The sequence below is a fragment of the Aethalodelphis obliquidens genome, unplaced genomic scaffold (genome assembly GCF_003676395.1).
Source record: "Aethalodelphis obliquidens isolate GAN/ISIS:26980383/991018 unplaced genomic scaffold, ASM367639v1 scaffold54, whole genome shotgun sequence".
Classification (NCBI taxonomy): domain Eukaryota; kingdom Metazoa; phylum Chordata; class Mammalia; order Artiodactyla; family Delphinidae; genus Aethalodelphis; species Aethalodelphis obliquidens.
The window spans coordinates 13,679,105-13,704,349 of record NW_020837998.1 but is presented as its reverse complement, the minus strand read 5'-3'; the positions used below and the strand labels follow the sequence as shown (position 1 = coordinate 13,704,349).

Genomic DNA, 25,245 nt, shown 5'->3' with positions numbered 1-25,245 from the left:
CTGTTGGAAATAATTGTGAAAACTTGAACTCCATCTTAGGATGATTATTTAGTCAACAAGGATTCTTTATTGCCATTTTTATCAAGGGGTTTTATTAATGTCTATTCTTAAAAAAAGATAATTTAAAATTTTGACAACACATTTTTTGGCTCATATATACCCATTCATTAAGGAATCATTCACCTAATGACATCAGCAAAATGCCTTTTCTTTCTCCTATTGAAATGCTTTTTATTTATTCCATTCACCTGGCTCTGGGATGTCAGTAGTCACAGTGAAACAGTAGAACGAAAGAAGATCGGGGCCCTTAAAAGAGGAAAAATAATCCACATTTCTTTGTGCCCAAAGACAATTCAAATCACTGGATTTACAAGAATGTTTTTACTGAATCAACATTATAGCACCTATTTCTCTACCATTAAGTGAGCAAAAATGAATAAATGATTGTTTCTAATTATCCAGAAACCTACATGACTTGAAAGATTAGTAAAACCAATCTTTTCAGTCACTAGTTTGAACAAAATAAAGGTAGGTCATGAACTCATGGTAGCTAATTGTGTTTCATTTATTAACTGGACATCAGGAAAAAATACTAATGGATGTTTCCATGGGAATAGATTGGGATACCCCTGCTGTTACCAATTTCCCGGATTTCAGCTAATTTAAATTTAATAAGGCTTTAGGAACATGCACAATGGAACCTTGATGATATGGTTCCTACTAGACAACTGTTGACCAAATTATAATTTGATCTTCAGTGAGTTTGATTTGGAATCTTAGTGTTCTTGAAACTTATAATGAGTTCCTAAGGAGAAAGGCTGTACTCTTGGTCTTAATGTCTAAATATATTGACACTTCAAGATATGACTGCTGCTAAAATCAACATATCAAGGCCTAGAATGTTCATGGAAGTAGGCAGAAAAGGTAATGATAATAAATCCTACACATAATCAACATCTAAGCCTGAACTGGGGATGAGCAAGATACCTAGAAAGCTCCTCAGCTGTTTTGAGCAAGTTTTTCTTCCTAGGTTGTAATATCAAATATCTTATTCAGCAAATTTTTGTTGCAGTAAATGTTTACATATCAGAGTAGAAAATCCCTCAATTTTAATGTCTCTCATAAAGTTGATTATCTTTGCATTCTTTTGCTTCACAGGTAAGCAATATGCTATTACATTCTCTAAGCCTATGGCAGGCTTTTAATTCACTTGACCATAATCCTAACCCAGAGGCTAGGACTCTGTGAACATAAATAGGCTCAGGAGTAGTTCCAGTGGAACTTTACTAATTATTAAGGCACCTCTTAACCTCTTGAGGTTGGCCTGATGGAGAGAAATCATGTTTCTCCTTAATGCCACTATGAGAGAGAATACTAGGCTGGAAGAGCAATAGGTTAGAGCCAGTGGCACTGATTATGTTCACACCTGTTTGAAAGGAAGCAGGCAGGGGCAGGCCTAAAGGGCAATCTCACAGCTTATGCTCTACATTTGGTCCTCTTAAAATAAATGAGAAAAATGTAAAAGTTTTAGAGTTTCTATGTTTTAGTTTCCCAGAATAAATTTGGTCACTGGGTAGGGCTGTAGGTTAGTAATTATTTAGAAGGCAGGATGAAATGTATTTTGTTTGTTTGATTTCTGTTCAGTGTTTATTTCACCTTGAACATGTGAAAAATTAGTGGCTTTCTTAACTTTTAAGGTTGACTACCCAGACTTAAGAGTTTTAAAACAGACAAGAAAATGTCAACAGTTTCTTGTGTTGTTGACACACTCAAACCAGTGATCATACATCATCTTTGTCTTAACTCTGAACTATGCATGTGAATAGACTTGGTACTGACCAAAAAATACATTTTGATATTTGGATTTTTCTAAACTAAATACACTGCTCTCCTAGGTAGGCTCTTTGCATTGTTGGCCTTCTGACCATTTTACAGCTCTAAGCACATGCTATTGTCTCCCAGTAGACTCAGAAGTTCTAGCAAGCTCTCAAAGGGCAAATATTATTCCTGTTGGAAGCAAACTAAGCAGAACTAAGTTCCAGAAAACACTGTTTCTGAGAAATTCTCAAATATCATCAAGAAGAATAAATGGTTAACTTAAAAGGAAAAACAGAGCTATGGCAACATAATATTAAAGTACAATACTGCAGTAAGGGTAGAAAACACATGTAAGGTTTCACCCTTGGTGTTCAGCCTTTTAAAAGCAAAAAGGTCATGTATATCAATTTGCAGTATACTAAAATTGTGTTCAAAGTTTATTTCAAGTCACAGAAAACATACAAACTAAGTCAACAGAATGAACTGATTTTGTTCTGAGAGAAGGTGATGGGAGTCCTCCACCTGGCACCAATTTGAGTCATTCAAGGGTTAGGATGCAGAATTCTTCTTTTTGCAACATTTCAACAAAGTTATGGAATTAATTTCCAGATTTGTTGCCAGGTAGTTTTGAAAACCTGTAAGGAAAAGTTGGGAGAAAGCCATCAGAAGTGGAGACAAAGTTCTCTTCCCCAAACACCAGGAAAAAAAAAGTAAAGGTGGGGGAGGGAGGCTACACATATGAGCAAATCACCAGGGAAAGATCCCTAAGGTATCTGCCTCTTGCTTCCCCAAAGTAATCATCCCTTACAGCGGAGTTTCTCAGCCTCAACACTACTGACGTTTAGGGCCAGAGAACTCCTTGTTATTGGGGGATGTCCTGTGCATTACAGGATGTTTAGCAGTATCTCCGGTCTCCACCCACTGAAAGCCAGTAGCACACCATACCCCCTAAAGCTGTGATAACCAAAAATGTCTCCAGACACTTCCAAATGTCGTGTAGGGGGCAAAACTGCCTCTGGTTGAGAACCACTGACCTGATGGTAGTGGTACATAAGCCTGTCAGTGACAGCAGAGCTGGATCACAATGAGCAAGGTATAGGATGGAGGGAGAGCCAACATCTCGGCTACAGTATGCACAAATACCAGCAAATACACATTAAAACCTTCCCTGCATAGAACTACATACACAGAACTACGTGTGCGTACACACACACACACATTAATGCAGGTTTAGTAAAAACGGTAAAAGGTGAATAAGGTCTGTAGTCTAGTTAACGGTAAGGTACCAAAGTCAATTTCTTCCTTTTGCACTATAAACCAAAAAGGTATGTGTACAACAGCTTCCCAAGATGTTATCATTGCAGGAAGCTAGGGGAAGGGTACACGAGGCTCTTTGTAGTACTTTCCCAACTTCTTGTGAATTTTTAATTATTTCAAAATAAAAGTTAAAACAAAAAACCTTGCCCTGTGGTTTATGTGCAAGGCTTTAAAATGAGATATCTTACAAGCAAGAATACACAATGAAAGTACTTTCAGAAACATTTTTACCTCTACTATCCCAAAACATAATTTCCTCACATTGTAGGGAATGCCTTCTCTGGCATAAATAAATTAGAAAAAAGTAAAAGAGAGGAATAATTTTTTTAATATATCTATTCCTCTGAATATAACAGGTCTATACTTTTATAGATCTATAATAGTCTATACTTTTACTGAAGAAAATAGAATGCCTTGGGTATCTGGACTAAAAGTGCTGGTCATACTGAAAGTCTACTCCATCCATCTACGACAGCTTCCCATTAAAGTTCAGTCATTTAAAGTCTAGATATAGATATAATGCACATTTCCAGTTTGGATGTTTTAACAACATTACAAATATGGATTAAAATACAATATATTTAGTAAAGACTGCTAGTTAGTGTAAATGAGTTCACTGTCATATGATAATACATGGATGGGAATTATAATAAAGATGGAATAAAAAGCAGAAATTCAAAATGTGATATTCCAACTGATATTGGGACAATGTACATTTTAAACTGTTCTTAGAAAGCAGAATTGTTTATGAAATACAAGATGCTGGGGAAAATTTTTTTAAAAAGAAACGCCAATACATGTAATCAAGTTAGGTCACATGACTATGTTCCTTTTTACCTGACTGATGAGCAAGAAAAATAAGGGCAGCAGTGTACAGCAACCTCTAAAATGTACAGGGACTGATGGCGATGGTGGACATTCACTACCTTAAATTATGTGCTGTAATAGTTTAACCTCAAAGTATTCAATGTAAAATAAATACTGGAAACTGAATGCTTATACATTTTATTGAAATGGTTTGTATTTTCTTCATTTTGATGGGGAAATATTTTATTTTATTTATGTTATTTTATTTTGGAATAAAATAACAACTGATTCTGGAGGAATATATGATCAAACCATATCAAATTATATTTTATCTAGGGAATGAGATTGAGAGGGCAGAGATTTTACCCTGAACTTTCTACATTTCTGTATTTGATTAATTTGGTTAAATTGATCATATGTCACTTTTGTCATTAGGAAAGAAAGGTTAAATTAGATTACAATCCATTCAATAACTGAACAAATGCCTACAGCCTTCCCCTGTCATGATAGGGACTGAGCTACTGAAGGGTGAAGGGTTTAGCCAAGAGGAGTGCAGGTCTTGGAGGGTCTTGTTGGTTAAGCTTGAAAGTATATATCCCAAATGCACGAGGAGCTTGTCTGACTCAGGCAGGGTAAGACTGCTCACCTTTTAAGGCGCTCCAGTAGATTTCTGTATTTGTTCCTTTAAGATCAGGATACTCTGCCTCTGCTCAGGAGGCAGCATGGCGATCTGGTCTGCAGTTAGTTGAAGAACCTGCATGATCAAAGCAGCCTGTGCAGAGGAAAAAAAGGTAGTGAGTTTTAATGATGGCAGCTAAAAAAACACCACCAGCTTCTGTCCAAAAAGGAAGAACAGAGAAAGGATAGTTCACACACAAAAAACAGCAGGCCAAAAAAAAAAAAAAAATCAAACCAAACCAGAGAAAAAACTAAAACCAGCTGGTGAGAAAAGGCACAATGAAAAACACAAGTACAATGCCTAAGATCAGAAGACTCAAAACAGACACCTTAATGAACCCCAAATTCTTACAGACTAAGGTGACACCTGTGAGCCCTGGGAAGTCTACAATTTTTAATCCTGCTTTAAAAGTTTCTCCTGGGACTTCCCTGGTGGTGCAGTGGTTAAGAATCCGCCTGCCAATGTAGGGACCATGGGTTCGAGCCCTGGTCCAGGAAGATCCCACATACTGCAGAGCAACTAAGCCCATGTGCCACAACTACTGAGCCTGTGCTCTAGAGCCCGCGAGCCACAACTACTGAGCCTGCGTGCCACAACTACTGAAGCCCACGCGCCTAGAGCCCGTGCTCCGCAACAAGAGAAGCCACTGCTATGAGAAGCCTGCGCACCACAACAAAGAGTAGCCCTTGCTCGTGCAACTACAGAAAGCTCGCACATGGCAACGAAGTCCCAATGCAGCCAAAAATAAAATAAATTAAAAAAAAAAGTTTCTCCTTTTCACAAGTTTTAGCCTTTCTATCAGATATGAACTCCCTACAATGGTCAAATATAGAAACAGAAAGATATGCTCATGGGGAATCTGCTATTGTTTTTAGGGATAAGGCAAAAAAGGGAGGAAGAAAGGGATTTGGATTTCCAGGTCAATGAGGCCTGCACACAAAAAATCTACTGGCAGATGAGATGAAATGTAAGATAAGCTGCCATTCACATACATCCATTTAAGAATTTTAGGACCAAGCCCACAGATTCTCAGGTGACAAGATCATAAAGAGTTCTAAGAGTAAAAACATCACTTCCAAAGGGACTCTGAAGACCCAGGACCTCCACATGGTGACTGTGAAAAGAGGACTCCAAAAGACTCGTGCATATGGAGGCAGCTGGACAGCATTACTTACCTTCTCATGGTCCTGCGGAGTGACTTGGTTCTGGCCAGGACTAAAGCCACCAGGCTGGCCTCCACCCTGAATGCTCGCTCCTTGCATGCCCGCTCCCTGCATGACTGGGACCTATGTGCACAGAGAGAGACGAAGAGAGATTTTCGGTACTTCTCATTTAGGTAACCAGAAGCCAGTAATAACAGCAATGTGAAAAAATATCTGATTGTGGCTATGAGTTAAAAAAGCAAATTAATGACTGAATATCATTTCCTACTGTTAGCATCAGCAGAAGGCAGGGTTTAGCCAGAGATCAACTAGCAAGTTGACAAATTTCTTACAACAGCTCCAGCATCATCAACAAGTATCACACGGCACAAGTGGATACCATCAAATCAAGCAAAATTCAGCCACATAAGCACAGGGGAAACTGAGGGCATTCTAGAAACTAGCACTCAGTGGAAACAGAAACGAAAGCTGATAGATTCTAGAATAATGTATGCTGGTCCACTGGAGAAGCTACATTCACAGGGATACCACCTACCTCTAGTTCAATCAGACACAGGCCCTATCCCACAAGTAAGGCAGAGATGATCATAATGGCAGAGGCAGAAAGGAGATGGGAAGGCCTCCAGGGAAAGGACTACTATTAGCCCAACATTTGCTTTTTATAACTTTCCTCAGAGAATATGCAGCAGTTGCTTTCTGTTAAATACAGACCAAGAAACACGACTGACCTGAGTTAACAAAGTGCAGTTATATCATGCTTACTGGTACTTAAGATCTTCGATGGTTTCAATGTTTTGGAAGACAACCAGAACCCAAGGAAAAGGCCTCAGAGCACCTAGAATAACTGTTAAAAGGTCCCTATGCTGGATTTATGTTCACACTCAGGCATTTACCCAGAGCTTAGGTGGTACTCTTATTAAATACAAATTGTTAACAAACATGTTACCTGCTTCCCCAGCAGATGAGAAGCAGCAAAGCATGAAAGAAATGTGGATGAACCATTAGGAGCAGATATCATGACAGCAATGTGAAGAGCCAGGTGACAACCTGACAGTGAAGGATACCAGAAACCAAAACAGGAGATGCTATGCTTTCTATTATAGCCTATACAATAATGGGTACGTTTAATGATGACCTTGAGTAATCAAAAATGATCAAAATAATTTTTTGTATCCTGTTTAAGAAGAGAAGGAAGCATAGTATACTTCATAAATGATTTTTCATTAAAATAGTTTAAAAACTTGGTTGAATAATTCTATTATGTGGAACATTCATTTGGATGCATTAACTAATTTCCCAAAGACACCAGAGACAAGAAGCATTAGTACAGCTTTGTACAGATTGCTAGAAATTATCACTTTCTGTTCTTTATAAATACTGAATCCGGAGACCAGTCTGAACCTTAATGAGCTGTTACAGACCTGAAAAATCTATGAGAGTAACCTTTTTGAAGCTTCAGTCAATACTAATTTGAGGTACTGTAATGTGATCTAACCATTTAATAATGGCCATTTAAAGTTTCCAGAAGAGCCTGTTCTAGGCTCTCAAGTAATAATACAGCTGACTACATATCCAGGTTTGCTAAGACAGTCCCAGTTTAAGCTTCTGCCCCACAGTAATTACTAACAGCACTCTCAAATGTGTCCCTGTTTGTGGATAGTAAGTTATATAATCACCCTAGTAATAATAAGCCTTTTACCAACAAGTTTCCAACTAGGTGGACTGAAGTTAATTTTAAAATTTGATTTAAAATTATGAGTTAGGGACATATTGTTAGGTTAAAAAACAAGATGCAGAACAGTGAAAGGAGGAAAAAGTAAGAATACATATATATTCATATTTGCAAAAATAAGAATATATATTCTTATTTGCTAGAAAGATACATTATAATAAAAGTGATTATCTATAGGAGATGGGGGTCACAAGGGAGACAGGTACGAGGAGGAAGTGAGGTTCTTACTGTATATCTTTTGTACATGAGTGAATGTATTTTATGTATTTATTTATAAGTAAACATAGTAAACAATTTTTTTAAAGTTTGAAGATAAAGTTTTTATTTTCTCTACCTCAGATCTAATTGGCTTTATAGAATCTACTAATGAAAATTATAATAAACATAATATTAGAGTAATAAGTTCGAGTACTAGCAGATAAAGGAGCAAGAAATTATTGATAAATGGTCTTCCAACCATTATTTTCGACATCTTTCTCCAAAGAATTATTGACAGAACTATATAAGGACATCATGTAGTTATTTGTTATTTATCTCCCCACTAGAATATAAGCTCCATGGCGGCAGGACTTCGTTTTGTTCACACTGCTGTATCCCCAGTACCTATAGCTCTGCCTGGTATATAGTAGGTGCTCAATAAATATTTGTTGAACGACTGACTGAAAGCATAAAACCCATTTTTATTATGAGGCTACTGACCATAGAGGGTATGATAAAAATCAAAGCCCAGGAACACATTTTTTTAAGTGAAACTTGAAAAACAATAGAAAAGTTTTTTTCTATACATACCAGAAAACAACATATTCATATTTCATATTAGAGAGGAGGGATAGACACACATATACAACGTGCAGATAACAAGACAGAGTAGCATAGCGGAGAAAATAGTGGGTTCTATTCCTTGCTCTGCCACTTTTTAGTTGTGTGAATTTGGATAAGCCACCTGAATTCTTGGGTCTCAGTTTCCAAACCTATAAAATGAGAGAACTGGGTGACTGACATGTTCCATTCCAGCTCTGACAATACAGTTCTCTCTCTTGTGCATACACACACACACAAGAGGGAGTAAGGCACAGAAGCATATGGAAGAGAGAAGAGATAAAGAAGTACATAGAGGAATGAGGAAGTCACACTGAGGAAAAATGAAGGTGGAAGGGCTAGAGTGAAACGAAGGTGTTAGCCGAAAAACAAAACAAAACAAAACAAACTCAGAGGGAAGATACACATGTACTACCTCTCCGCAACCAACTGGAGGGTAAAAAGGATGGAGATAAGAACACATAGACAATCATAGACCACCATTACACATAGCTGGAGAAAGCCAAATAAAGAGAAAGAAGAGATAAGAATTTAGTTGCACAGCTTTTAAGACAAGCATTAGTAAATTGCCTTTCAACTCCACTATTCACTTTAGGCTATGTGATGAAAGTAAATTAAAATAGATTTCTGCAAACCTAAGATCAGCTAAATGACCACTAATAGCTCTTCATATGCTCTAATGCAGTGGTTCTTAGGGTTATACATTAAAATTATTTGGGGGAGATTTTTCAAATTATCCATGCCTAGATTCTACTGATGTGCTCTCTATCCCCTAAAATCAGGGATTCTGCTCTGAATGGAATTTGAAATTGTGGGACAAGGTTACACTTTTGGACTATAATCCTGGTAGTCAGAAAACCACCACCCTAAGGAACAGAGAAACTAAAGGAAGGGAGATTCTAATCTTCCCCAAAAAGCTGAGAAAACAACCCAAATCAGAAAGCAGTAATAATCAGCCTCAATAATCAATTCCTGAATAGATCAAGATTTCACATAGAAGTGACAGTTACATATACCTGTCTGGATCCCTGGGGGCCAACTGTCCCCATGTTAATTGGACTGGGACCCTGGATTCCACTAGGTATAGGGCCTCTAGGGCCTGGGACTGGGCCCCTTGTATCCATGCTTCTGGCCTCCATTCCTCTGACTTCCATTGCACGGGCCTCCATTGCACGGGCCTCCATTGCACGAGCCTCCATTGCACGGGCCTCCATCGCACGGGCTTCCAATCCTCTAGCATCTAATCCTCTTGCCTCCATGGCTCGTGCCTCCATCCCTCGTGCATCTATGCCTCGGGGATCTCTTCCACCTATAAAAAGTTGCAAGAAAACCATTGGGTAGCTACCACCTTTACTGCAATAATAACCAACAATCAAATAAACGTTCTGTATCCCAGATTGGAGCCTAAGACAGCACGATCATCATGAGCCCACAAATACCAGTCAGCCTTGTGACGTGGTTTCCCCTCACCTCTGCCATCCAATGGTGGACCCCTCTGATCTAGCATGGGTCCTCTTGGCTCTGCCATTAGAGGTCTGGGCTCAGCTAACGGCCCTCCTCGCATCTCATGTGGGGGTGGGCCACGGCTGTCATGGCCAGGGACATGGTGCATGGGCGGACCCTGATGAGGTGGTCCCAGGTAACCTCTAGAGATGGAGAAAAAAATGTTATATTTTAAAACAGAACAAAACAATAAGAAAAAAGTGTCAACCAGAAGATCAGTAAAATTAGATAAAGAGCTGATGCAAACATCAGTCTACAAATACTAACAGAATAACACAAAACAGGTCAAAGAAAAGCTATCGAGATGTAAATCCATGTATTCTAGAATTTCGTATTTGGTCAGGGCACTCAAATTAAGGAGGAATGAATGGATATCCATTATATATAATGAATACGCAGTAGGGTGCTTAAGAACATGGGTTACTGTATGGGTTCAAATCTAGGCTCTATCATTTATTAGCTGTGTGATCTTGGGCACATTTGCTTAACTTCTCTAAGCCTTAGTTTCTTCATCTGTAACATGGGACTGATATTAGTATCAATCACACAGGGCTGTTGTGTGGATTTAGTGAGATGATCTCAGTAAAGTACTCAGAGCAGATTGAGAGGCATAATCCCCACTAATACCAATTATTATTATTATTATTGCTATTATTAGTATTACTACTAACAATAAGCAATATAATTTTTTCCTGTTTAGATATGTGTGCTAGAATTTCCAATTTCTGAGGATGGAGTAGCAATGGTTAGTTCAAAATGACACACTCAACTACATAGTTCTGCCCGGGAAGTGCTTCATCTTGGACAGTGGCCATGAATATTTATTTATCTTTTGAAGTAAGCAAACAGGCACAACTGGTATGAAAAGACTTTGTTCTCAAAGCAAGCGGAAATTCTGATTCCTTCAATCTTTTCCTTCTGTGTCAGTGCTTACCTAGGCTCTACCTCTCCAGTTACAGAAAGTAAAGTGCCTCCGCGTGGGTCATTTGGAGCATCTCCCAACAGACCTCGAGGAGTTGGGACGTTGGCAGGCAAGGGCCCACGCTGCATAGCTGCTCTGGGGTCTTGCATCGGCACTGACAGGGAAACAAATGGGGAGGTACTGCTGTGAAGGACATGTAAGGCAAGAAGAAATGACTCTATATGCCACTGACAACACAGTTCAGACCCCTTAGAGTGGGTGAAACCTCACCACAACAGACTTCTCTTGCAGCTCAAGAACAGAAGCAGGGTATAGGCAGAATTTGTTCCATGTCAGAGGTATGGATGGAATTATGTAAAGAACAAACTGGGGAGCAACCTGCCAAGGCCTAGCACTGCAACCTGAAGAAACTGAGGCTCCTGGTTTTGCTTATAATCAATCTTAGTTCAAGGACCAGAGTCACAAAAGAGAGGTAGGGCCTTGGCATATGTGAACACTGCCATGGCTCTGCAAGAACCTGCTGTCTCCTTACAGATTGCTATTCCATCCAAGCCTCCTGACACCAGTAGGGAGGGAGTACAGCCTCAGACAGTTGCCCATATCATCCATGTTCTCTGCCCTGTGTGAAGAGGTCAATCTTAGGCTTGTGGCCCCAAAAGGAAAAAAAATGAAAAAACAAAAAACCCAAAACACTACCCTTTTGGGTTCCGAATGTGAGGATGACTGCCAAGCAGCCCTTTACCTCTCAACGTCCCACCCTGAACACCACAAGCAAAAGGAAACCCGCAGATACAATGGGTACCTTGGACTCGCTCAATTGATGCAGGCCCGGTGGGTCCCACGGGCGAGTGCTGTAGGGTTCCTAGGTGAGCAGTAAGTTCAAAAGGAGAAAGAACAGACACTTAAAATAGCTTTCACACACACGCAGAGGCACACAGACAGTGGAGATTTACACATATAAGTTAAAGAGCCAAGAGTTCATTAGCTTGCCCTGGGCTACAAAATCTTCCTAAACTATATAAGCTTCTTTGGGATCTGAAACTGTTCTGCTTTGATGAGATTGCTTCCTAAGGTAAAACCTGTGGGCCACTGATTTTATTTGGGCAGGAATAACCAGCCACTTTCAATTTACACCTCTCCTACTGGGATTCCCCTTAAATCTTATGATACTATGAAAAAGAGAAACAAAATATAAAAAGGATGCTTCTGAAACTCCAGTTAGGCAAAGAAGGTAAACATATTTTCATAAGCAAAAAATGAAAGAAATTGCACTGAATCTGGAAGGCAAGATTTATTCTGGAAAAGCCCATTAACAGAAGTGGCACAGTATTATTTTTGTCATAATTTAAAGCACAAAAATTTCTGCTATCAAATGGGGAAATGCAGTGAATGAACTTTAGACAAAGAAAGAGAATATTACTCCTCAAGAAGTACTCTGCCACTGTAAGTTTTTGATAAACAAACATCATGACATCAGCAAATAAAGACTAATAAGATGACAAGGGTGCCAACACTAAACAAAGGTGGCAGAAGGCAAGAAGAAGTCTCTTCTTAAACATCTCAATGTCTCTTTTCAACATTACAAATGTGTAAAAGAAGCATGGATTGCAGGAAAAGAATGACAAACTGGGTACAAATGAAAGATTCTTGCTTCCTCTGCTGGGTACTAAAGGAAAAGTATAAAAGAAAAGTCTCATTTTGTCTCTTCATGAAGACATCCTTGATATACCTTCAAAACTCAAGTCATTTCCCTTTGTTAACTTTTGACCAGAAAGGTGAAGATAACTGTATCAAGGAAGATGTCTTGTGGAAGTGTGTATTAAACAAAGTTTGATTTACTGATGGCTGGGGGAGAGGTAGAGGTATGACTGAAACTTCTAGTTCCTTCTCACTACTGCAAAAATACTTTGGGGCACATACATGATCTACTGATAGCAGCTGAGGGGGGTAGGGCACAATAGCATAAAAGCATGGTCTGCTCAGACGAGGTGTCTGGACAAAGAGCTTGTTCCATTGTCAATTGCCTGACAAGATTATTAGCTCTGTCACTTTAGCAACCAATATCAGTATACAAACCATAAACAAGGAGTACAGTGCATAGGCCTGTATCTTAGTACTTTGCTTAAAAAAAAAAAAGGGTTTTGGGGAATTCCCTAGCAGTCCAGTGGTTAGGACTCAGCACTTTCATTGCCATGGCACAGGTTCAATCCCTGGTTGGGGAACTAAGATCCTGCAAGCCACATGGTGTGGCCAAAAAAAAATCAATTAAAAAAAATTTTTTAATGGGTTTTACTTATAGACCATATGCTAATAAGAAGTAACTTAAGCTTCCCTACACTTGTCCAAAGCAGTTCTTTCTCATCACAAGGACACAATGAATAAGAACAGAAGACACTGGAAGGAAACAGAAGCAGTGTGATTGACAGAAAGAGGATAGATTTCAGAGTCAGGGACTTTGGAATCTTAGCTCTGCCACTTATTAGCTGGAAAAGAAGACGAATGCACCAAGCCCAGGCCACGTTACTCAGATACCAGTATTTACTTACCATGTCCCCTTGAGGAAGTAACTCAGAACTCTGAGCTTCCAGCTCTTCACCTGAAAACTGAGGTGCTGCCACCTAACTCACAAGGTTGTTTATGAAAATTAAAGTGCATGGCCTATAGGATGCACTCAGTTTTGTTAGTTCCTTCTGTTTTCTCACTCTCTCTCTTCCTGATATTGGTTTCAACCGAATCACTGCATTTTCTTTTCTTCAAACTCCAGTAACATAGAGAAATAACGTGGACATTTTGGAGCGGCTGCCACTGTGGTATCCAGTGTTACTGCCACAGTATAACATACACTTACCAAGCAGGCTTCACAGACCTTTGACCCCCTCCCAGTTTTCTCTGGGGTTTAAATTTAGTCTTCCACATACCCAGTCACATATTACATGGTCATAATTAAAATTCCTTACTCAGATCTCCATGTAAGTAGAGGCATTAAACTATCAGGGAAAGGCGACATAAATTAAATAGAAACAAAGGATCAATTTGCTTCATCATCAATTCTTGTAGAGCTGGGCTCTGAATCACTAGATAGAAGTCGAGACAGTGCTGCCCAACAGAATTTTCTGCAATGATGGAAGTGTTCTATATCTGCAATATCCAGTATGGTATTCACTAGCCACATGCGGCTACTGAGCACTCAGAATGTGGCTACTGTGAATGAGGAACTGAGTTTTACATTTTACCTAATTTCAATTTAATTAATTTAATATTTGAATAGCCACATGTGGTTAGTGGCTGCCATATCAGATAGTACAGATATAGAACATTTCCATGTCTAGTCCACATTAATCGGACATTAATATTTATTTACCTTGTCCCCGCTCCATGGACACTGGTCCACTTCCTGGCATTCCAACCTGGGCCTGCATTCCTCCTAGAAGATAAAGGGCAGGAAAGAAAAACAAATTGGGACAGTGGGGAAAAAATTTGGACAGTGGCTGAGTTAACAAATTTCCTCTTTCTGCCCCACAAGCAGAAACCTATACAGGAAGATCATAAGTACCACTAAATGCAGTTATACAGAAGATGGAGTTTGTTACTGTACTTTAGCCATTGGTGACAGAAAAGTGAGTTAAAGAAGAATTCGTAATCTCACTGGTTACCAAAACTTTGGCAGGGGGCTTCCCTGGTGGCACAGTGGTTGAGTCCGCCTGCCGATGCAGGGGACGCGAGTTCGTGCCCCGGTCCGGGAAGATCCCACATGCCGCGGAGCGGCTGGGCCCGTGAGCCATGGCCGCTGAGCCTGCGTGTCCAGAGCCTGTGCTCCGCAATGGGAGAGGCCACAACAGTGAGAGGCCCGCGTACCACACAAAAAAAAAACTTTGGCAGGGAGTTCTGTAATACAGAACAATGGCACTTACCCATGTACCTCCTCCCACAGGAGGCACTACTGTTCCCAGTTTACTTTGTAAATGGGGGGGTACACTGTTGCAGTTGTGACAAAGATTTGTGGGGGCACGCCTGGCATTTTATGAGAAGCCAACAGGGATACTAGATGTCCTGCAACGTATGAGACAATTCTGCAAAATCAAGGATTACCCTGTCTTGCAAAACTTTCAAACGTCTTGCTAAACATTCACACAAATGAAAACCTTTTTTATAGTCATCTAAACTTAAAACTTGTCTGTTTTATTTGTAAACAAAGCGCTTCTTTGTCCAGTTTTTACACACACACACACACACACACACACACACACACACACATTGAATTTTCCAAGAATGCAATTACTGAGTAAATTATGGGTATTGTATCTTGTTTTGTTAAGAACTTTACCAAGAGTTTTCATTTTCACCATTCAGAAAATCACATCATCAATGTCAACAGTCCTTGTGGTATCTGAATTGCCAAAACAACATACCTGGGTCTGTCTTTTACTTTTATAGTATTGGTGCAAGCATCTGACTGCTATTTATTGTTTTCTAGTGTAGCTGTGCTTGAATACTTGCGTATTTATAATATTCTTTTACTATAAATTAATTTCCTTTTACTTCTCCTTTATATTATAGTTAGGGTAACTATACTGATTTTTTGGAAGCCATGTTAAGTATGCTATGTCACCTGTGCATTTCATTTCAGGATAGTAAAGGGTCACTGCAAGATATGTTACAAAAAGGAGCCACTGGGTCTAATAGTGTTGAGAATGACACGTCTGCTCTAACCAGCAGGGCTATGATTGCTATACAAAGACTAAACATGTACCATAAGTCCTTGTCTGGTCCTTCCCACGTAGCAATAATTCTGTTTTCCTCAAAGGAACAATATATGCTGCGAGTGGGGAGAAAAGACAAGCTGAACTGTTTGCAGTTCATTAATACTCACCTAAAATACCCAAGTACAATACATGTCACATTCTCTTATCCCATTTAACATGCCAGGCACCAAAGAGCCATGAATTAAGAACCTGAGTCTGTGCTAGCCCTACCAATGCTACTAAGTAATTGTCATTTTGAACAACTGATTTGATAAAATTAACATACCCTCAGGCTTCCTCATCTGTAAAGTGAACGAGTTTATTTAAACAGTGTTTTCTCAGAATGTGGTCCCAGACCAGCAGCGTCAGCATCACCAGAGACTTGTCAGAACTGCAAAGCTTAGAGCTCTACCTCAGACCTGCTGAAATGCAAACTCTGGGTGTGGAGACCAGCAATTTGTGTTTTCATAAGCCCTTCAGGTGATGCTAATGCACACTAACATTTGAGGTCTAAATGATTTCAAAGCTCTCTTCTAGCTATAACATTCTATGATTTATTCAGACCACTCATCAAAACAATACAAAAATTTAGGATCTGAGGAAAGCAATGGCAGAAGGCAATATGGGTAATTTATCATACTACACTATCACATAATGGCACTTTTATCTATATGGACTAGCTTCCCAGAAGTAGAATTGGTGGGTCAAAGTGTATATGAATTTTTAATGTGAGACTACTTTCTTAAAAGGCTTAAAAAGTTCACATTTCCACCAGCAATGTATACTACCACTCTCCCCACCAATATTAAGTGTCATCTCTGAAACTTTTGCTAGTAGGACGGGTTTAAGTAAAGTGAAATCTCGTTATTTAATTCGAAATCCCCTGAATATAAATGAATGTTTATTGCCATTTGGATTTGCTCTTCTATGATGTGCTCTTCTATGAAGTACCTACTCATTTTCTTTGCCTACTTTTCTACTAGTTTGTTCCCTCTTCTCATCAACAGCCAAAGAGCTTCGTACAGGGTATCTCAAAAATTGTAGTGAAGTTTTAAGTTTCAATAACTTCAGAACTATAAATGCTACAAACGCATAAAAAATATCACTTGAAAATTCAATTATTTAAGTTTCTTTTACACTTACTTTCAACTTTTGTATTTATTAATTCCCTCTTCTTGGTACCTTGGGTTTTTTAAAAATTATTTTTCTAATACTTTAGAACTAGCAGAGTTCCTTTGTTCTTTAATAAGGCACTTAAGGGTATTCATTTTCGTTTAAGTACTGCTTTCACTATTTCCTGCACTTTTTTGTATGAAGTGTACTACTTTTTGTTGTCTTTTAGATAATTTATAAATATCTTTTTATTTTCTCTTTTAATTCAAGGATTACCAAGAATATGTTCCTTAACTTTACAAGTAAAGGTTCTTTCCAGTCACCTTTAAATTATTTATTTCTAACTTTATTGGCTTATAATCAGAGAATGCAGCCTGTAAAATCTCTACATTTTAAAATTTGTTTTTATTTTATGGCTAAGTACATGGTCATTTTTTTAATGGGGGGAGTATATTTTCCAATCAAAAGATATAAGGCTCCCTCTCTATATTAAATCAAGCTTATTGATTCCATTATTTTATTTCTCAACATCCTTACTTATTTTTTGTCTACAGATTTTTTTTGTCAGTGTGGTCTACAAATGACAATGATACACACTGTATGTTAACAGTTCGTGATTGTTAACTACAGAAATGGAGAGTAGACACTTTTATAGCAACTTGACATTGCTGTGACATCCAAGTGCATGACATGTACTTGTCTCACTGAACAGGGTATAGACCAGTTTGGGTGTTTTTCAACTCATGTAATGAGCTGCATATGTCATGGGTTGCACACTTGTTATGTGTAGTAGGATCACATTACAACTTGTGATATTTTAAGGTAAGCTAGGTACCTATAGCACAAAAAATGTATAAAACACAGAATCTATTTCTTTCAATAAAAGATAATTTAAGTTTAATGGTAACTCTATAGGATAAGTGAAAATCCCTTCTCCCATTCCCTGTCAACTTAGCTCTTTAGACTGGTTTCTCTATAAACCAGAACAATTTAAGGCCAAATTATTGCCCATTAGTTGTGTTGTAGTAAATCTAACCCAGATTAGATAAATTAACAAGAAGTGAGTTTGTTGTGCAAAAAACTTTAAATACTGATACACATCGTATGTTCATACTGGTGTTTTATATGAGGAATCACCTATTTCACCCATAACTTTTTAAGTTATGATTGTTAAATGACGAAAAGCTACAAGCGCAATATTAATTCCTATATACACAATTTTAGTGAACATATTAGTTTTTAGAATTCTTTTTCCCTTTTGTTGTTTGGTCTAATTATATTTCATGAAATCCAATGTTATGTTTGTTACATATAATAACAAATGCAACCAGGCATTTTGCTTCTGTTTTTTTTCCCGCATGTACTTTTTAACCTAATCTGACAGTCTGGCTTTTAGTGGGAGAATTCAGTCCATTCACATTTAGCAGAATAATGACTATATGAGATTTTATTCCTTCTACCTTAACTCTATGTTTATTATTACTTACTTCACAATGTAATTTTCTTTTCTCTATATTTGCTGGCTTGGTGTAGTTTCCATTCATTCTATTTTTTCCCCTCATTAACTTGGAATTTTACTGTACTTTTCCAATTTACTGTTCTTTCCTCTGCTCTCATAATCAGACATATAGGATGTGTATATAAGAAATCAACTACTTCTTCCACCTAGGATATATACTGCCTAGCTATACATTAATTTAATATCAAGATCTCGTTGCCACATAATAATTTGGCTACACTCTGCCATTTGCTATAACAAAACTCTAGCAAAATACCAAAATGGTGAAAATTCTAAATGAAAACGTACCTCCAGGAGCTAAGGAACCAGGCCCAGGTCCTGTTACAGTGGCTGGTATCTGCCCTGGTGCTGCAACTCCAGCCTGTAGAGAAGCTTGCATCAGAGGAGGTGCGCCATTGACATGCATTCCACTCTGACCAAGAGAAAAACCAGAGTATGTATATGCCCCTGTGAAGACTCAACACACAAAGTCTATGACCTTAAATAACTCTTCAAATTGACACCCCCAAATAGTCTACCAAATACCCTTTTCTGACAGCACGTCTCATGCAGCATTAGATTTATAACACACTTTGAACAGAAGCTGTAATACATGCAATGAGCCTGGTTACACAGAACACAATTACGACAGACAGTACTATAAAAGCAGAGGTTGACAAGTCTTATCTGTGTGGTGAGGCCATATATAGCACCTATTTGTTGACTTAGAGACGAGGGCCTGGCAGTAAAAGTTTTAAAAAAAAGTGCCTTGAATGCAAGAAGAAATGAGGACTTAAAAAAAAAAACAAAACAGAACTGCTGGTAGTCTACATTTTTAAGATGAAAAATTTTCTTTGACCAATCTTTTCTCATTGCTGTCCTCAGAAATAGTTCTACTTGGGAGGGGGATGTAAAATTTTTCTAATGCTACATTAAAGCTCCGGAGGAAAAGGGAATGTTATGTTTTCATTTGTGTATTCCCAAAAGAACTGAGCAGCCCCTTGGAATAGAAAAATAAAAACTAAGATATATATAAATATTTAAAAAATTACATATATTCTCAGAGAACACAAACAAAACTCTAGAATAGAAAAGAGGAAACTGTAGAGTGAGGTGGTTAAGAGAAAACAGGTTATGATGTCAGACAGAACCAGATTCAGATCCTGGATTTGCCACTTAGATTGTTATTTTTGGAGCAGTTAACCTCTCTGGACCTTAATTTATTTCCTTTCTATTTCTGAAAAAGTATTTATTGAATCAGAGCAGGGGATAGTAAACTATGACCCATGGGCCAAATCTGGCTCACTGCTTGGTTTCATAAATAGTTTCATTGGAATGCAATCATGCACATTTGTTTATGTACTGTCTGTGGTTCATTTCACACTCCAATGGCAGAGCTGAGTAGTTAAGACAAATTCCACGACCTGCAAAGCCAAAAAATATTTACTATTTGGCCATTTAGAAGATGTTTGCTGACCCTCACCATAACTTTTGTATGAGCCATCCAAATTGTTTACCTCTGCCCATCTAACAGGTGAAAAATGATAGCTTATTGTACTTCATTCACATTTATCTTATTTTGAGGCTGAATACTTTTCATACATTTAATATATATTTGTATTTCCATTCTTATGAACTGTTCATGTCCATTGCATAGTTTTCTACTGGGTTATTGGTAATTTTCTTACTAATTTATAGGAGGTGTTTTTTAATATGAAAAATTTCAGACATATAAGTTGTATAGAGAATAAAATAACCACATAGCTTAGGAAACAAATCACATACATAATTGAAATCTCCTGTATGGTCTTCCCCATTGCATCCTGTATCCCCTTCTTAGACAACCACTTAAGAATTCTTATAGATGTTTTGAAATTTTATGTACACCATTACATACTAAACACATTCTTTGCAACTCACTCAACATGTTCTTGGGATATGTACAGACACATACATCCTGTATTTTGGAAATACTTCCACATTCACTTATTTTCACTTCTGTATGGCATTATGTTTTTGAGTTACCTGTGTTGATACCATGTATCCTAGTTCATCCTAACTGCTATATGAAACTACATTTTTGAAAGTCATTCACGGTGACACATGTAGTTTATTTAACTGTTGTAGAGTATTTCATTGGATAAATATACCACATTTTCTCCATTCTTTCATTGCTGTACATTTAGGATGTTTCCAATTTTTCACTATTAAAATGTGGCAATAAACATTCTTGAATATGACTAATGGCCCTTAGGTAATCAGCCTGCTGTCCATCACGTGTGTGGCAAATACTTTTTCCCAATTTGTCATTTGTCTTTGGTGTTTATTTCTTTTTCTCTGTTCAGAAGTTTTTCAGTTTTCAAATATACCAATTTTTCATGGCTTCAGGGTTTTGTGTCACACTTGGAAAATAAGCTTTACTTTTTTCATCAGTGGGAATGGAGATAAGAAGAGTGCCGACCTCATACAACCGCTCTAAGTATTAAATGAGACAATGTATATGGAATAACAAAGTGCCAACCACAGTGCCACACATGCACATATACACAAAATCAGCTTATAAAAAAAGGGCATAAAGGAAGGATCTCTGTTTTACAAACTTGGCACTAAATCTGTATTCATTCAGATGTCATGTACTCTGCAACCCTGTTAACTGCTTTTATGCCTGGAAACTGAAATTATCATCTCTGGCTGCTCACCATTCTTCTTCCAATATATCCTCCTAAAATGAAAATGACATTTTCAAGGCAGTTCAAAAATGTTAAGGGATAAAGTCCTACCAAAGACTGGGCCTGAGGGGCCTGAGGATTCTGCTGGTTCATCGACACATTGGATCCTGAGCCAGGTCCGGCGCTGTGGACCGTCTGAGGGTTGCCTGCAATCAGTGTTGGGATATTTGTCTGGCGATGCAGAATTTTCTAAAAAAATGAAAAGACAAATCTATGAGCTGTCTGTTTCTACCCCACTCAAGGTTTACCCTAGCATTTCCATAAAAGAACCAGAAGCACTCACCAAGGCAATTTCTGGATCCACAATTCTCATCACTACCTGGGCTTGTAGCAAAGCATAAGCCAGTTGAGGGTTCTGAAGCAACATGTTCCGTGCTTCCTGAGGACTATTCTGGACACAGAGCTGTGAAGATAAACAGATTCATCATCAGGTTCAAAACTTATTACTCAGAAATTGACAGTGATTTAGAGCTATTCCCATCTGAGAAATGTAATATTCAAGAGGCTTTTAAAGCTATTATCAGTTTTTACATAGCACACAAAATCTTGGTCATGGCAGGCAAGAGAAGGAAGAGGCATTTCAAATACCATAATAACACCATTTAGGAAAAAAGCCACATTTTAACATCTACATTTGATATCTATGGGCCACAAAAACCCTGCCAGATTGTGTAGGTGTGTTTGTGTACAAAAAATGGAAAGCTCTTTGTATGAAATATACAATACACTGTGCACATATGGAATACTGAAGGTGCAAGAAATGTTGGTCAACAGGCACACTTTCTATTTGAGCTCAGGAAATCATTTCCATTAACTCAATGTTAATTTCCATTAACATCAATGACTTCTTGAAGAGTTGATATGCTATGATTTTCCATAACCTAATGCCTCCTTTTACCTTCATTTGTTTCATCAGCTCAAACATCTGCTCTGGTGGAAGACTGGCAACTGCTTTGCTAATGGACTCAGGGGCATCCTCAGGACTGATGGTCTCTCCATAAGGTGACTCAATGACAGGGGCACCAGTGCCAAGGCCTGATTGGGAAGAAAGTACAAAAACATTAAGGAGGCAAATTAAAGAGCTAAATCATTTCAAGTATCTACTTTCCAGGGTTGCTGTAAGGACCTGTTGATAACTTTAAATTTTCTGGAGCTTAGAAATAAGTGACTTGCAGGACTTCCCTGGTGGCGCAGTGGTTAAGAATCCGCCTGCCAATGCAGGAGACACGGGTTCAATCCCTGGTCAGGGAAGATCCCACATGCCACAGAGCAGCTAAGCCCGTGTGCCACAACTACTGAGCCCACGTGCCACAACTACTGAAGCCCATGTGCCCCTGAAGTCTGTGCTCCACAATAAGCCACCACAATGAGAAGCCTGTGCAGTGGAACGAAGAGTAGCCCCCGCTCAATGCAACTGGAGAAAGCCCATGCGCAGCAACGAAGACCCAACGTGACTAAAAATAAATAAATAAATAAATAAATTTTTTTTTAAAAAAAAGAAAAGAGGGCTTCCCTGGTGGTGCAGTGGTTGGGAGTCCGCCTGCCGATGCAGGGGATGCGGGTTCGTGCCCCAGTCCGGGAAGATCCCACATGCCGCAGAGCGGCTGGGCCTGTGAGCCATGGCCACTGGGAGAGGCCACAGCAGTGAGAGGCCCGCGTGCCGCAAAAAAAAAAAAAAAAAAAGAAAAAGAAAAGAAATAAGTGACTTGCAAGTCTTTTATTTCTGTGTAGGAAAGTGACAAAGTGTATTTTCTACTCTCAAAGGAAAGCTGAGACCAGGATTGTATAGATGAACAATGTTAACATAAATTAGGGACTAGGGATATCCATTTCCTTTCACAAGTCATTTCAGGAGCAAAAGTTTCAAATAGAAAAAAAATCTAATTTCAAAATGGAATTTCTGGATCTATTACCTCATGAAAAAAGCCATGAGAATGCCTCGGTATCCCCATCAGTTACACATCTGGCAACATTACAGGAGTGGCAAACACTAATGACAGACATAGTTAACATAACTAATGGCGTGGTAAACCTGTAATTCATCTTCAACTGGAAATCAACTCCTTGGCAATGGAAGGACTTAAGTCAACTTTACCTTATTTCTCAAAGATACACACTTCCCTAATACAGGTACCTCAGGTGGGTCAGGTAAAGAAGCTGTGTGGCTGACAACCATTTCAGCAGATGCTAAAACATATCATTAAGTGGAAAATCTTCATTGTTACATCTTTACTAACTCATGTTGCACACAGCTTGGGTTTATACTCACTCTTCAGCTCTTCTTTGTTCTTTTCGCTGGCAGCATTGTCCACTCGAAGTGCTCTCCCACTGAATTCGCGCCCATTTAGGTTTCGCATGGCACTAAGTGCTGTCTCCTGGTCTTGGTATTCACAGAAGCCATAACCTTTTGGCTTTCCTGTCTCCCTATCATATACCAACCTGGAGAGCAGAACCAAGTGTCAGGCACAAGTGTTACATACACACAGGGTTCCCACTAACATTGCCATGTTCTAATTTGATCTACCATAAGACAAATAACCTTATCGCTCTGTCTCACTGAAATACTTTTTACACATCTTTTTAAGTGAAAAAAAATGTATCTTTTAGTAAAAATGAATGTGAATTGTAAGATATGTGAATTACGTCTCAATAAAGCTGTTACAAACAAACAAGAAGAATGCATGTGAAAACTCACCAGTAAAAGGCTTGCCATTATTACTAAGGGCCAAATTTGTGGTGATTTTAAAGAAACTTCCACCAAGTGGTAAAAGGGGAATCTCACCTGAAACTAACAACAGGTCCAACCTCAGAAAAGATGTCCTTTAATTGCTCTTCAGTAGCCTCATATGGAATGTTCCCCACTAAGGAAGAAAATAGATAACATATCAAAACTCTGAGTTTGTAACCTAGATCTTTAGTGAGAAAGTATCTACATATATCACTGAAAATGTAACAACTTAGCACAGGGAGATCAGCTAGGTGGTTTGTGACCACCTAGAGGGGTGGGATAGGGAGGATGGGAGGGAGGGAGACGTAAGTGGGAAGAGATATGGGAACATATGTACATGTATAACTGATTCACTTTGTTACAAAGCAGAAACTAACACGCCATTGTAAAGCAATTATACTCCAATAAAGATGTTAAAAAAAAAAAAGAAAATGTAACAACTGGTTCAAATACAGTGTTCCTCCAATCCTGGTTCCACCGTATTCCCTTAGACAAGATTTCAATCCTGTCTGCTGACTTTATTTACAAGAGAAATAAACCAGTTAGACTAAACACAAAAGGTGTAGGCACTCCTAAGTATCAGTTCTCAGACTTAACTGATATGTGTTAGATTTTCCTTAACTATGGTGAAAATAAATACTTAGGCATTAGTATTTACCTGAAGGTGTTTAAGTCTTATCAATAACTACTAAAAATGTCAATATTATAATTTTTAAAGCCGGCTCATATGTCCGTATTTCTACATATACACGCACTCAAAGGAGAATGACCATGAATGTACTGGAGGATGTTTAAAAATTGTTGTAAATCAACTATAGTTCCGTAAAAAAATATATATATATATATATTCTGCACTGTTTTGTCATGTTCCTTCCAAAAGATGCTTTAAAATCACCACACATACTTTAAAATAAACAACTTATTTTGGCTGAAAAGATTACTCAGAATAGACTCCACCCTCTTTAAAATTTCTTCGATGAGGTCTTAGTCTTTCATTCATTCATTTATTTACAATCCACCTTAAGACGCCGGGTAGTCGCTACCACTAACGACGAACTAAAATGTAACGGGGAAAAAGCAGAGGATGAAAGCCCTTATGAGAGGGCGGGAAGTGGACACAAGGATCTATACCCTTAGCACACAACCTGTATTCTGGGACTGGGGGTGAGAAGTAGTACGGGACAGTTGCCATGAGCCCTCGCTTCTGGATAATAATTGAAGCTCATGAAAAGAGAAACGCATATAAGCTGAACGCTGGTGTAACTTCCTCAGCCACATCGTGAAAAGGCTGCGAAACCTCGGGGGAAGGGGAGCATCACTTTGCCCACGAGTCCACCAGGCTGGCCGCCTGGGATAGGCAGGTCGAACTGCAAGCCCCGCGGCGATGTGTGAGGTGCAGGGGGGCATTCCTCGCCGATCCCTGTCTTTTTCTGTCCCTCCCCGATGCTTGGCTCCACCGAATTCCTCTCACCAAACACCGAACGTAGAGAACGATCCACCGCAGGGTCTCTCACAGTCAAACCCGCCATCGCTCTCTTCCAACGGCTTCCGGTGCGCCAGAGCACACTTCCGTACGGCGCGTGAGCCCAGCGCCGAACACGCTTCCGTACGGCGCGTGAGCCGGAAACTCCTGGGCCCGAGGGACGCAGGGTCCCTCCCCCGGCGTTATTCCGTC

At 38.9% G+C, this 25,245-nt stretch overlaps 1 protein-coding gene across 3 annotated transcripts; it reads right to left on the bottom strand.

Moving 5' to 3' along the window:
* Positions 1–141: 141 nt before the first annotated feature.
* Positions 142–25,151, bottom strand: CSTF2 (cleavage stimulation factor subunit 2). 3 transcript variants are annotated; one of them, XM_027086090.1, is made up of 15 exons: positions 25,042–25,139; positions 23,625–23,703; positions 23,112–23,281; positions 21,741–21,877; positions 21,126–21,245; positions 20,894–21,031; positions 18,423–18,546; positions 15,511–15,576; positions 14,122–14,184; positions 10,773–10,914; positions 9,806–9,981; positions 9,352–9,644; positions 5,797–5,907; positions 4,589–4,714; positions 142–2,453 (listed from the first exon to the last, which is right to left on the bottom strand). In XM_027086090.1, the coding sequence occupies exons 1-14, from the start codon at positions 25,097–25,099 to the stop codon at positions 4,592–4,594; spliced, it is 1,800 nt and encodes a 599-aa protein (XP_026941891.1). In that variant the 5' UTR covers positions 25,100–25,139; the 3' UTR covers positions 142–2,453; positions 4,589–4,591. The 3 variants fall into 3 exon arrangements, with proteins under 3 accessions (XP_026941891.1, XP_026941894.1, XP_026941892.1); XM_027086093.1 differs by lacking the exon at positions 15,511–15,576 and adding an exon at positions 11,563–11,622; XM_027086091.1 differs by lacking the exon at positions 15,511–15,576 and having other exon boundaries at positions 2,226–2,453; positions 25,042–25,151.
* Between the last annotated feature and the right edge of the window lie 94 nt (positions 25,152–25,245).

What these genes read in the sequence shown, in the direction of transcription:
- CSTF2 (XM_027086090.1), bottom strand. Translation starts at nt 25,099, where the DNA reads ATGGCGGGTTTGACTGTGAGAGACCCTGCGGTGGATCGTTCTCTACGT. An exon ending in GAACAAAGAAGAGCTGAAGA is followed by an intron (nt 21,878 to 23,111) that starts GTGAGTATAAAC and finishes CTTCCCAATCAG; the next exon opens with GCCTTGGCACTGGTGCCCCT. An exon ending in TCCACCATTGGATGGCAGAG is followed by an intron (nt 9,645 to 9,805) that starts GTGAGGGGAAAC and finishes AACTTTTTATAG; the next exon opens with GTGGAAGAGATCCCCGAGGC.